The sequence below is a fragment of the Nothoprocta perdicaria genome, unplaced genomic scaffold (assembly GCF_003342845.1).
Source record: "Nothoprocta perdicaria isolate Ctin4 unplaced genomic scaffold, notPer1 scaffold_44, whole genome shotgun sequence".
NCBI lineage: Eukaryota > Metazoa > Chordata > Aves > Tinamiformes > Tinamidae > Nothoprocta > Nothoprocta perdicaria.
The window spans coordinates 4,437,408-4,452,112 of record NW_020455688.1 but is presented as its reverse complement, the minus strand read 5'-3'; the positions used below and the strand labels follow the sequence as shown (position 1 = coordinate 4,452,112).

At 38.6% G+C, this 14,705-nt stretch overlaps 1 protein-coding gene across 5 annotated transcripts in view; it reads left to right on the top strand.

Moving 5' to 3' along the window:
- Window positions 1–14,705, top strand: part of MAGI2 (membrane associated guanylate kinase, WW and PDZ domain containing 2) — a 674,980-nt gene that overhangs the window by 191,847 nt on the left and 468,428 nt on the right. For all 5 annotated transcript variants that reach the window (XM_026046375.1, XM_026046373.1, XM_026046374.1 and 2 more), the window contains exon 2: window positions 13,010–13,126. In XM_026046375.1, coding sequence (XP_025902160.1) covers window positions 13,010–13,126 — 117 coding nt within the window. The remainder of the gene's footprint in view (window positions 1–13,009; window positions 13,127–14,705) is intronic.

The window sequence follows — 14,705 nt, the reverse complement described above, 5'->3', positions numbered from 1 at the left end:
AGTATACTGGGTCTGTGGCACTAGAAAAATGAAGATGAATAGGGAGAGCACATATATGGTATTTTATGAGGTTACATCCAAATCCCAGTGCAAGTGAAGGTGCAGAAGGCAGATGAAATTACAGACCCATCCTCCCTGACTGTAGTCATATTTGAGGCACTTTTACAGCCTCATGCCATATGCACACTGATACTGACCTTAATATGCACAGATAAAGAGGGGATGTAAAGAATGCGTAGCCATTAGTCCATGCCTCACTGGCTTGCCAGATACTTTATTATCCCAYGATTTTATCCCACTACCTTGCTGTTTTAATTAACTAACAACAACTGTGAAATACAGTAAATTCTGCTATACAGAATTTAGTTGTTTTATAAACAGCTAAGAATATTGCAAACTCCAGCCTATATTGATTTCTGGCCAGTAGATCATAGCCATGAGGACAATGTGCCTGATGGGTCAAAAGCAAACCTCTGTCTTGTCACTTTTGTCCTATGTTGTGAAACCCTGCAGCTTCTGGGGATGCGGAGGGAGCATTTCTGTCCCAGCAGTACCRCTGAGTCTCTGTGCACCCACAAGCCAGGGTGCAGCAGCAGCCTCTTCCCGGAGGCGCCAGCATCACTTCTCTGCAGGAAAGGGACTTTCTGGAGCACCCACCATCTGCCCTGCCTGTGGGAGCAGGAATGTTTGATTGGAAACTTGCATCCAAGCAAGTTTCATTTTGCACAACTTGCAAGCTTGCATTTTGCACAGTGCACGGTCTCTTCCCCAGCCGTCTCTGTGCTCCAGCAGCACTGCTTCAGTCAACACAAGGGGACTGGGATAACCAGCTGASACTGTCCCAGTATTTAACAGCTTCTTCTTGCACTGAGCAGCTGGATCAGGGCTCTGAGACCAAGTGCTGCCTTTGTGCTGAAGTGCCATGCAAGGTAAAAGGTAGCCTTGATGGCTCAAAGAGATGGATTTCGTGGCTGGGCTTAGTAACATATAGTAATTTGAAAGTGCTTAYTGAGTGGCATTGTGTAGAGTGTTGTTTTCATTTAAAAAAAATGTATATATTTTTGTAGCTGTCTGACATCAAACTGATGTCTCCGTGTGCAGGGCCTGTGGTTTGTTGGCTGATACGGATACATAAGCTCATGCATCCAGTATTGCTGCCTAGGAGTGACAAATGCTATTGTCACTGTGCAGCAAACAGTGCCAGCAGCGAGTTCATACGGATAATATGCGTGGTTGTCTACAAACTTCTCCGCTTTATTTGCTGTGTAGTTGTTTGATTTTATCCTGCAGGGCTATCTGTGAAACAAGGAGGAAGATTTTCTTTAGATTCGGGGAAGATGAAGAGGGGACAAGCAGGATTCCTGTCCTCAGGGACATGATCCAGGACTGGAGAAGGGAGGCCTGCAGCCAGTGCCGGCATCGCTGCTTCTTCCTCTTGGCAAAGCACTTGCTGAGTGAATGGCCTAGAGCTTGACCCAAAAACCACAGCTCCTGAACAATCTTGGGAAGACTATTGCGGGATTTCAATGATGCAGAAATAGGGTAACACGTGAACAAAAGTTCCCTCATAACATTTTCCGCAACAGCCAATGAACACTGATGCACAGTCCTTTAGAAAACTCAGTAACTTCATTTTATTTTTTCATACTGAAGTATGACTCAACATTTTGCCAAAATTTACACTGTTTTGGTTGTATTTTTACAGTACCTCTTTCAAGCTTGACTCGTGTGATGGATTGCACCAGAAAATACTTTGGATGAGTTTTATGGTGTGGTTAAAGGCACCATCTGTCATGCTGTTGTGCTACAAGAGCTAATAGCTTTGTCACGATAAAAGATACTGTCACTAACAGATTAGGACCTTTTTCAACCTTTCTTTAAAACATAACAAACTACTTGGTTAATTTATACCTTCACTTTTATTTTGCAAACTCAGATGTCTTCTTAATGTCACTCTATTAAGCAATAAAATTATTAATTTTAATTAATTGTTCTTACAAGATTATTAATCTTATGAGACTCCACAATCAGGGAAGTAGGAGGACTTATCTGCCTTCAGGAAACAGCACAGATTTACTCTGCCTTGTTCCACTATTGTTTTAAACAGTAGATGCTGATTTTGTTACAGAATTTTCTAGCTATGATCTGGCTTCTTTTAACATTAGCTTTATAGTGAAATTGTGTGTTGTTTCCATCTTTATATATATATATTTTATTTTATTTTTCTTTTGACATCCACATATGTGATATTTAAATATCCCAGATGTCTTAGAGACAATACACTTCCCAAGCAGGGAAAGAAAATATCTGGTGGAAGGCTCCAATTCTCAAGCTATTACAAAAGAAAACTTGAATCATATTTAGCTGAGCTAAATATTTAACATATGCAACAGTTCCAATAGCATTTTTTATGCAAAACTCTAAATGTTATGAACACTGCTTATCTAGTTATTGGTCGATTCATTTGTTTTTTAAGACTAMTAAATATCTCTTCAATCAGTATTGCAGCTTTCATACCAGAGAATTCCAAACACTCCACAAACTTCATCTGCTCTTTCGACTTGTCTGAACCACAAATTTCCCTAGTGTGGAGCACAAGAGCTGTGCAGCACCACTCTGCACCGCTCTTCTCCAAGGACTAAATAGGGCATTTGCTGGTCTCGTGCTCTCATTTGGCCGTGGTGCTCTGTCATGGTTTGCAAAGGAGGGCAAAGATTGCTGAATCTGCAGCAGCTCTTCAGTTTTAGCTACCCCTGCTTGTAAATTTCCCCTTGATAGAATTGTAGAATCCTTAAGGTTGGAAGGGACCTCTAGAGATCATCTAGTCCAACCCCACTGCACACACAGGGTCACCTAGAGCACGTGGCACAGGGCTGCGTCCAAGCGGGTGTTGAAGATCTCCAGAGAAGGAGACTGCACAGCCTCTCTGGGCAGCCTGTTCCAGGGCTCTGTCACCCTCACTGACAAGAAATTTTTCTTTAAAGTTCCTTCAGAACTTTTGAGGCTTCAGTTTGTGGCTGACTCCTCTATTCTTACGGCTGGCCACCACCCCTGCTGTCTGTGATCACTGGCCCCATCCTCCTCACTGCCTCCCTTGAGGTATTTATCGACACTGATCAGGTCCCCCCTCAGCCTTCTCTTCTCCAGGCTGAACAGGCCCAGCTCCCTCAGCCTTTGCTCAYAGGGCAGATGTTCCAGGCCCCTGATCATCCTCGTAGCCCTGCGCTGGACTCTCTCCAGCAGCAACACATCCCTCTTGTGCTGGGGAGCCCAGAACTGGACACAGTCTCCAGATGTGAACTCCCCGGGACTGAGGATCAMCTCCCWTGACCTGCTGGCAACACTCCTCCTGGTGCAGGTCAGGATCCCATTGGCCTACTTGGCCACCAGGGCACACAGCTGCCTCATAGTCAACTTATCATCCACCACGACACCCAGGTCCCTCTCTACAGAGGATTTCCCTTACTAATTGAGTACAACCCTAATGAACTTGTGTGATGGCTGCATGATGGTGTCACTAAGGACTTAAAGAGGGAGGGAGCACCGTGCTGAAATCAAGGTGCCTCACCTCATTCCAGTTTCTGCATGCTGTATGCAGGACATCAGAGGTTGAGGACATCTTCATAGCTTCACAATTATTTGCTTGTTTTGTGTTGTCTTAATTTCGTATTACTGCAGAACAGCTATTAAGCACCTCCTATTTCAGGTTTTTTTTTCAGTGTTTTACTCTTGTTTTGATTTGATGGGCATACCAGGAAAATTTGATGCAGGAAAAGAGTTCTTGGGATAAAGGATACACMTCCAAGGACATATATATGCAATGTGCTTTGAAAGTTCAGTTCATCTATTGCAGATAGAGTTTGCACTTGTTCGGTTTTATGAGTACAAAGTCAGTAAAATGGTGTTCTGCTATTTATGCAACAATGTATCACAAAGCCAGGAAATAATGTGTTATGATAGTGATTTTTCACAGTACATTATAGGTTTAGACTGAGACGCTGTAAAGAGTTTAAAAAGCTCAGCTCCCATGGCTTAGATACCAACCTAAATCATATTTTGTAACTATTATTAGAACTCATACAATGGTAGTCTCTGTGAGTTTGCATCCGCTCGTAAATTGCCTGTTACTTGGATTTCTTACCCAGATTAATCTTTCTACAAAACGTCAGCACACAATGCAGAGCCTATTAATATGGCAGTATTATTTCCAGAAGTAAGGAAAATAAGTCTCTATCTCAAGCAATTAAAACTGTGCAGCTATGATTTAAGTAGAATACCTTTCAAATAATTCAAGTTTGGTAATGCTATGCTACTCTATTCCTATACAAGCTTTCATATTTTATTCAAATAATTGTCAAGTTTCAAACTAAGTTCCATCACAACTGTCTTCTGCAAAGGAGATAAAGCTAGAGGAGTATTACAGAAAAAGAACATTTGCGTCCCTAATAGATGAGCAACCAACTTCTTGCTTTTTTTTTCTTAGTATTAAACAGAATAGCTACTTTTCCATTAAAAGTCTGGAGTAATTGCTGTCTGCTTTTAAGAAGGGATGGTTTAACCCAGTGCAAAGCAATGGGACTGACTGTGTAGCTCTCAGCACAACCTTTGGGGAGCCAACCACCTAGTGAAGAGTCCCAAGACCTGGCTGTGGAAAGCAGAGGTGGCTTTGGGTACCTGTGAGGTTTAAGTGGCAGATCCCCGAGGAGAACAGCTTGAACATCTCTCTTCTAGAGGTGTCGTGAGATTTACAGTTGGTTATCCACCAAGAAAAACTCAAGAGAGGCGATGGCATTTCTGTATTAGACAGCTCACCATTACAGCCCAGAGAACTGAACAGACACAAAGAGACGTAATTTATATTGAGACAGAATGACTGAACCCTGCATGCCATTGTTAATATTCATTAGAGATAAATGCCACAGTGGAGCTTTTCCAGATGAGYCAATTTGTAAGTGTATTTTTCTAATGAGTGTGTCAGTAAGCAGCGCACACTAAAAAAGCTATTTTGGTTTTCCAAATAAATGCATATGAAAGTTAATATTCTGGTGTAGTTTGATTAAAAATGAAACTTCTTATATCTTCATGATTTTTTTCCCCTTGGTTAACTTGTCTGTTTGGACATTTATCACTAGTGTGGATTTTTCTAAAATTCAAACCATTTTTTTTTCACAATATATCCAGCCTGAATAACCATATAAATGTCTCTCTGAAGCTAAAATCAGCCTTATTAGTTTTATTCAGATATTTTTAGCATACTACCACCAGCCTTGGTTAGGCTATTTCTGTGCCTTCCATTTTCAGATATTCCAGATATTCAAATAACATCCATAGGGTGTTTTATTTTCCTGTTGTAGGTCTTCTTGTTGAACTTAGGAGCTTTCTAGGTTTTCTATCACTCACTTTCCTTGGGGACCTGTATATGGAACTCAGGTAGAGTAGTCCTCTGTAGATTCAAATCCTGCTATGAGATCCTTTGTCCAAATGAGAGAGATTTCAGTCTGAATGCCAGGCTTGCAATGGCACATCATAATGCTTAACTATATATATGTATGTGTGTGTGTGTGTGTTTGTGTGTGTGTGTTTGTGTGTACACACACATATACACTTTTTATATATATGTATGTGTATACAGACCTTTCTGAAATAGATCTTGTGCAAATCCCTAAAGATTTCAAGGTGATGCAGCTATCTTTGCAGATATGGGTGGGCTGTAACTGACTGTGAAAGCTAAGACTGCCATTTTTGACATGCTCATAATTAAATTTATAATACCTTAAAATTTAGTGTTTGTCGAAAAACATCTGTAGAGGCAATTATTTCCCTTGTAGTAAGTCTTGTAGGAACAATTACAGTCTTTAAAATATCTCAGTAGCAGTCATCAATGTTTATGTTGGAGTTATCAGTCAAATCAATGGTATTCTGGAGACATGTACAAACAGTTTTGTTCCATAATTCTGAACTGTTGCTTTAGTGTTTTTTTAAACTAGATTTGATGGCAGTTCATTTCCAGAAAGCATCTGTAGAGAAGCAGCAGCATTCAAGCATCTTCTGTACTTTGGCCATCTGCTAACTAAAACATGGAATAAAATGCAATTCTTCTGAAAGCAGAGTAGTCTAAATGTGTTACATGAAGTACAAAATCCCAGATGAATACTCTTGAGGTCCTTTAAAGAGAATTATTCATTAATTGTTTGGCTATTTTTTAATAATATCGGTAATCTGTGAATAGTGCTAATTCTATGAATACTCAACACTGAGAATTCTTTATTTTAAATCTTTACATTTAAAAGTGCAAGGAGGGAGAAATCAAAAGATACTGCTAAAGACAGAAATATATGTGTATGTACGATATGCATATATATGATAGATAAAATAATAAAAAGCAAAAAGGTTAGTAATATGATAATCAATATACAAAGAGAAAAGCCTATACTAAACAATAGGGCATAAAAAAGAGCATTTGCCCATTAACAAAACACATCCCAACATGTCCTTCATGTGCCTATAGGCACATATCAGAACCACAGGATCTATGTTTTCCTTCCTCTTTTCCCAAAGAGACTTTGCATGTGAAATTTATTTACAGCTCCAGTAAAGGATCATGAAAACATTGGCACTATCCTGAATATGAAGGGAAATAATTTTCTCCTTGAGGAGTCTAATTTTCCTGCATAATTCCTTCTTGGTTTTCTGTCACACTTTATCTTACTACAACTCCTACTGTAATGGTAGCTCACCCGTGAYATTTTGAGACTTGCCAGACGAGAAGTCTGATGGTAGACTTGGCTGCAGGAAGCAATGGAAGACTAGCATACATTTGAAGAAGATCCACAGAGTTTAATATGGGAATAGAAAAAAATTAAAAATAAAATGTATAATCTTGAGTTGGTGACTGGAATTTAAAACATGTTTATTATATACCAAAGTGTTTGCTGTACTATCTTCAGAGTATTGTTACAGTGATGACGTATTTTGCATGGAAAACTCAATTCCAGGGTTTAATATGACCGATATGAAATGAACAGTGGAATGCCAAGATTCATCTTTACAGTCCTCTGAGTATTAGATAAGTTTGTTGAGAATAATTTCCTTTAAATAATAGCCTTAGCTGTAGGCTGTATTTTAATAATGAATCTTTCAAAAATCTAACACAGAGTTTTGATATTACTTGGCAATTGTCATATCCTCTCTTAAAAACATTTTTTTTTGTTACTTATACTAGCTTTAAAAAGCACTAAAGCTAATCATCTCCTACTGGTGCTAAAATGTTAAATGCATAACATCTTTACAAATCATATGATAAGCTAAAACAAACTACATTTATTTTAAAGGTATTGTCTGTAGTACAAACACACCAATTCATACAAGTAATGTTAAATATTAATTCCTCTTTAATCAGTATGTTTGCCACTTTTTTTGGTTTTGTTTTGTTTTTGAAGTTTATGTTAAGCTTGGCTTGAAGGGAAAAATTATGAGCAGTGCTTTACCTTCTGTATTATGGTCCTGGTGTGAGCTGGAACCCTTAAGGGAAGGAAAAGTTGTTCTGCTTTGAAGAGGGGGATATAATCTTTGAGAGAAGACAAGATGTGGCAGCTAAGTATTCTAGTTAATATTCATATATATTTAAAACCTTTTCAGTCACCACTGAGAGCTTGGTAGGAGAAACTTGCCCAAGTATTTCAGCATTCTGGCTGATCCTGCAGACCACTCTCAGTTGTGTTCTGCCCGTCTTGGTGACTGTTCAAGCTTGTTTTACTGCTTTCTGTGTGTATGCCCCCCTGGAGCTGCATGGCTGTGGAGGAGAAAACTAGAGGAGGAGGAGGAGGAGGAGGAGGTGATCGCCTGGGAAGGTGATCCTAAGGTTGTCTTGCATGCCGAAGTGGAAGAAGTCATAGAGATGTTGATAGGTAAACAGGCATGGTATCACTGAATTCACAGGGATATCTGAGAGGGTATTCTATGATAATTTCAGGTATTTTGAGTTTTCATGGGACTGTTTCCAAAAATAATCTGAGCTGAGGAATTGGACCATATGTGCCGCTTTTTACTTATGATGGCCTTGATTGATATAATTGGTAGGTCTTGGAGAAAGAATAAAAAAAAATCATCTTCAGATATTTCTCATCAGTGGATAAAAGAATTAATAACCCAAATATTCATGCAATCTGATTTAAAGAAGTCAGGCCACTCCCATTCAGTTTAGTGACTGTAAAGTCAGTTTGGATCATCTGTGAGGGGTGAAGGAGAAATTAGTCTGGTGGGCAGCAAAATGCAAGTGTCCCATCAAAGAAATGCATAGTACTTATCTCCAGATGTCCACAGAGGTCCATTGTATTAGTATTTACTGCTTTACAGAGCACCTGAATAAATATTTGGGGTGAGATTCTCCCACCGTGGAGTCCTAATGAAGCTGGTAAAAGCCAGTTCAGCCAAGCCATTTATGCCCTTAGCAAATATCTGTGTTTGATGATAAGGGCAGAAATGGAAATAAGGGGAGAAAGGGAAATAAGGAAAACAACTTGCTGAAAATAAGSGCAGAAGAGAAAATATGGGGAAAAAGGAAAATACAGAAAATAACTTGCTCAAAATAAGGGGAGACAGATTAACACAGATAGGATGATGGAAGATGGGAGGTGGTTTACACACACTAAGGCTGTGAGTTTGTCTGTTTGCAAAAGGTAGAGATCCCTTACCTTTATTCTTTTGAGGCATGTAGGTCATGTAGAGATGCAAATCTATGCGTAAGAAACTTGCTTACTCATAGACTTTTCTAACCAGGATTATTTATAGAACTCAGAAAACCTGAAATCTTTTCGATTCTTATCCCAGTAAATAAAATCTCCAAGGCAAATTATTCATGGCTGAGATGCAATTGATTATACTGTTGAGAAGCAAATAACCTGCCATGCCAGGTTTTGTGAAGTCACTTCACTGAAAGGTGGTGATACAAGATGAGAAACTTGCAAAGCATGAACATTCTCAAAAATGTAGGTAGGGAAGTTATAACTATAAAAAATGTGATAAATGTAAGAAATAAAATATTTAGAAGAAAATGTGAGAATAAGAGGGGCATTAATGTTCTGCAAGTAGTCCTTCACTGAAATATAAGATTCAAGAGTGTACGCTATCTGTAGCATCTGTGGGTTGCCAAGTGGAAAGCAACCAAAAACCACTTAAAATATTTAGGGCTAGAGAAAATTGTAAACCTCCTTACATTTATCTCTGTCATCTTCTCAGAAATGGCAATTATCCTCTCCAGTTTTGAATCCTTTAATGAGCTACAAACTGTTTAATATCCTTTTGTGTATGTGTTTTTTTTTATTGYATTTCTTTTCCAATTGGGTTTTGCTACTAGTTTTTCAGAAGGGAAAGAAACTTGACAGAAATATATTAAAACACTATAAAGAGATATACGTTGCTCATTAAATTTGTGAGTAAAACATGCAAACAGAGCAGTTCTTAGTTCAATCAAGCGTGTCTAGTTTTATAACCTGTAGAATCGAATTCAGTCATGGTTATGGGTTTGCCATCATGATTGGTAGCTGCACCTAAAACAGACAAATGTTAGGAAAGTGATCATTACTGGAAGTGTTTAAGTCATGTCCTATGAATGTTCCTAGCTAGCAAAGCGTTGGGATTCATTGGAGTCAAATGGAGCTGAGACACAGTACAGCTCCTCAAGCCAGCAGCAAACCCCACCTGCACAGCTGCAAGCCATCCAAAGCTCTGTATAGTCAGACTTCTACAGCAATGGTCAAGGAATGTTTTTAATTGCAGTCTCTGGGTTGGATTTCCAGACCCTGACACACGATACCGCTTCCTTTTTCGCTCTACAGTGTGCAGGGATGCAGCCCTAGGGAAGCAACTTTGAGCCCATCCTCTCCATGGGCTGCCCCGTTGGGCATYGCGGGGCTCATGCTCATGCTGCAGAGTTGCTTCTGCAGCTTTCTAAGACTGCCATGGCAAGTGAACAAGAGAAATTACTGGTTTGTGCTCATKGCAGGATTTATTAAATATTTCAGTGGGTTTAAATGTGCTGTGGAAAAAGAGAATAGCAGGAAGTTCAGCTGCATAGAGACCTGGTCAGTCCTGGCTACTGGACAACCATCTGAAGGTGCTGGATAAATAGCAGAAGATTGCTCCTTTCCTTTCTCTTTTGTCACTCCTCTTTCTCTGTACTTTTTGGCAATATCACAAAGTTTCTTTTTTCCTTTCAAAACAAACTGAGAAGATTTTCAGTCTCTTCAGCCTTTTGAAGGACACCAGCCCCATTGATATTCGTCTTCTTCTCATCTTATTCCTCCATTTTATGATACATAATTTGAGATCTAATTCATTGATGCTAAATCAAGGCTGTTTTATAGTACAGTATAGTTCTTGCAAAAAGTCATACTAGCACATGGCAGATTTTAGATCTTATACTTCAAGAGGATCTCTGCTCAAAAGCTCATGTCCCAGCATTAGAAAGGTCTGAAAAGTACATCTGGAGAGAAATAAAGTGTGCTTTTGACAAACATCAGGTAAAACAACAGAGCTTTTTAGGGGAATAAAGCAGAAGAATGACAGTTTTGCTAGGGGACCTTTGCATTTCTTGTCAGGACTTAGAACTGCCTATATTCTGGTTTCAGCCTTGCCGGGTGGAAACTTCACTGTTATACCAGACTCCGAAAAAGAGTATCGTATGCCTAAAGAAATGAAAAACCTCAATTAAAGCACAGAATGACTTTCAAAGAGGGAAAATTGCCAGCTGTACATATGTTGTCCATAGTTAAATCTGACTGCTCCTTAAAATAGACCTTGGTCATCTTGCAGAATAGACTTAACTTTCAGGAAAAAAACTGGTATGTTTAACTTGAGCTAGGGTGCTGGTATTTTTTGCTCTGCACTATGTGTAAGTCCAACTGCTGGCACAAACTTTGGCTTTTGAATCTGTATGTAGTAAATCGAAGGAGGCTCTAGGCACCTTGTCTTGTAAATGCACATTTTTAAACTGCAGTTTGGAACATGCACTTTGCCAAAATATCGGCTGGTGCTTTTCGTGGAATGTTTAGGATGCTTTAGTGCATTCGTTGCACCTGGTGAAGTAAACGGCTGTGTCTGAAGAAAAAGGGTAAAACCGAAAAGCACCCTTTGAAGGTCATAAATTTGTGTAGGTTCCTAAACTTACTTCTGTCATAAGTTGAGTGATTCAGGTTTATGTCAGTGGGCAGGCTACAGCTGTTGTTCTCGAGCTGGCTTTTTCTCAGGCTGCCAGAAAGCATCTGCATCACTGGGCATGTTCTGTATATTAGAGCAAGAAGAGCAAGAGCTGCAGGACCTTTACTCTCTGCAGCCACTAAGCAAGGACAGCTAATTCCAGTCGGGAGCAGAGTGGCTTYGTGCAGCCTCCTCCTGCCCCTGCTTGCTCTGAAATCCGGTAAAAAAAAAAATAGCAGGAGTCATGGTCCGTTCTGCAGAGGAAGAAACAGGGTTTGTGACACAAAGGTAATGGACTGAGTAGCTCAACTTCGATTCTGGAATATTAGAGACCTGTATGGAAGTTGTGAGCATCTGGGAACCTTACATAAAGGTATTTTTTTGTGTAACTGTTCTGAATCCAGGCTTCTTCTCTCYTTTTTTTTTTTTTTTTTTTTTCAATTATGAAAGTCTGCTGCTTTCTGCCTTTAGGTAAAAATGACAGAATTTGTTTTTAAGCTTTTTCTAAACCTGGAACAAAAAAAGATTTTTAAGTTACTGACAAAAAACAGCCATAATAAGATTATCAACTTGTAACGGGCAGATAAATAGGAATAACTGTTAGGAGAAATATATTTTAATTTATTACCATTTGTGGTGTGCAGTGACTTTCAATACAGTAGAAATAATTAGGTGGAAATGGTGTTTGTTCTTTTTTTTTTCAGGAAAATCTTTATATAGTCTAAAGTCAAAAGACTTCTGGCAGAGGTTCAAYAGCAAATGCCATTTTGCAAAAATGATTTAAGGTTGAATGTATGAAGCAACAAGTTAGAATTGTATCGGATTGCAATTTTTCATCTTGGGAATATATGTCAGAGCTTAGTGTTATAATGATTTTCTATACTTTTCTTATGACAGATAAAATTTCAGAGAAGGAAGCAATACAGTTATTTATAGACTTTCCTCCATAATTATAAACACGATCCATACCCCAGGGTAAAAGAGCTGGAGGGGAACTATATCTGCAAATGTTTATTAATCATGTTGCATTTGATTTATATATCTGCCTTTAATAATGGAAAATGATGCACCCTGTCACTGGCTGAACAATGCTTAAAGTGGTTTTGTCCTAGAGTTATGGTAAAATTGTCAAAGATGGGATTTTTAGCTCAGTTCTTTTTTTTTTTTYCCCCCGAAATATGTTTGCAGTATTGTGCTAAGCTAAACATGACTGTTTTCAATGGTAGAACTAAAATATGTTCCCCTATTTCCTACTTTATATTTCTCAGATGTGAGCACCATTGTAAATAAATATGACAAAGATTATATGTTATTTGTATGATCATTAAATACAGCTTATAACATTTTTTAACAGTATTCTGATCACATGTGTAGTCAAAGCATTGAACATTTCAAATGGAGACATTCTGAGTCAAGAATTTTGCATTTAATAAGTGGGAGTGGAATTGGTACAAGGTCACAGGAAGTGCAATCATGTGTTATACGGGTTTTTATTTATGTAATTATATAATAGTGTTATCAGTTTGTGCAGAAAAATCGAACACTTTAGTATATAATCCTATATACATTTTTTTCTAAACTGTAGGGATTTAGCCAGTCAGTTATAAGTTAACTTTTTTAACCTGTAAAATAATGATCAATACAAAATAATATTATACCAACTGCATGCCTTAACTAGAAAGCTTTGCACTTTTGTCATCYGAAAGGTGACAGAAACATGAAGGAAAATGATCATCTAAGACTTCACAAGTGACTCATTGCTCCTGTCAAAGCAATATATTTCTAATGCTTTTGTTTGTCTCTTACTTGGCAGGAGGCATCGTTGATAAGGACCTTCGTCACTACCTCAATTTACGGTTCCAGAAAGGTTCGGTAGACCACGAGCTCCAGCAGATTATAAGAGACAACCTCTACCTCCGCACTGTGCCATGTGAGTAGGGCCAAGATGAGCAAATCGCCTTCCTTACTAGCAGCTGGCTGGTCACATTRGTGTTGCTGAGGCCACTTGCAAAGCATGAAGAGTTGTGCTGCGGACAAAGCAGCTTCCCATAGACAGACAGTGACGTGGCTCGTGTCTTCCACATTATTATTGAAGAACTAAGCTGTCTAATTCTGAATTAACCCCAGGCCTTTGGTGTTGGCATGGCCTTTTCTAAGTTCTGGCTTTGATCAACTGTGGAAGAGTAATCTTTTGTTCTACAAAAAGACAAATTAAAAAAAAAAAAGAAAAGAAAAAAAAGATATTTTCTGGGATATTTAAATTGATATCCAACAGAGAGAGTTTGATCTTTTCTCAGATTTCACAGTGTTATCCTTTACCAAATAGCACTGGGGATTTAGAATGCAATAGGGCAACAGAGAAATCGTGGTAGGAAATTGTGTTAAGTGCAGCGGGTGTTGCCATGGATGTTTGTTTTGCCCTGTACATCCATTTATGCTCTTGTTACTGTAGAAGTTGGTCACATCTAGATATAAAATATTCCAAAACATCCAAAAGCATTTTTGTAGATATTGAAATTACTAACTTGTTACAATAATCATGAAACTAAGCACAGTAACATAAGCAATGTCAAAATAGCAGGGCGATGCTGTTCAGAACAGCCCTATTTTGCTGACAGACAATAAATCATTCAAAACGGAAAGAAATTCCATTATTTTTCTCTCGTAAAATAACTGCTTGGTGGACAGAAAATGGGGCTTCTGGTTTTGGAGAGGAGAGTGCCCTTTTGAACCGGCGGGCTTCCCGCTGGGAAGATAGGCAGGGGARGGTGCTGAATGCGGTGTGCGCTATTTATATGGTAATAGGTGGATGTTCTTTGAAAGCCACGTTGTTGTCAATGCTGCTGTACAATATTTGCTTTCATTAAASTACGAATGGACATGTGAAGCACCAAAAGAGAGGTTCAAACCTTTCTCTCTTCATTTGAAAGCTGAAGGTAAATAAACATAAGTCTTTAATTTTAGAGTTCCTTTTGCCCCCGATTGGCAATGAAGCTGGAATAAAATTAGACTGTTTACATGCACAGAAACAGCAACATTATTTTTATGTGAGATTTATAGTGAATTAAGTTTGTCTGGAGCTGAAGAGCAAGTGCAAGGAAAAAGATATTTGGAGATTAAATCTAAACTTAGTGGAAWACTTTCAGCAATGCCTACTGCTTTCTTAGGATGTCTATGAGGCCATTTGCATAGGAATATATTTACAGTAACCCTACTACATACTAAGTAATGCTGGAAAACCAGATTATAAATAAATAAATAAATAGGCAGCAGTATCACAACAAGCATGAAATACTAGCAACTTGTGTTACATACATTTCCTAATGTTAMCTTTCTTAGGGGGTGTGAAGATCTAAAGTAAGCAATATTTTGGATCAAGTGATCCTTATGCTTTTAGGAAAACCAGCAAGTCACCAAGACATGGAACCATTTCATCATTTCATGCCCTTGGTGCACAAATGTAGCAAATAGTGTGTGTGTGCTGTATGGACGTGATATGACTCTAAGGG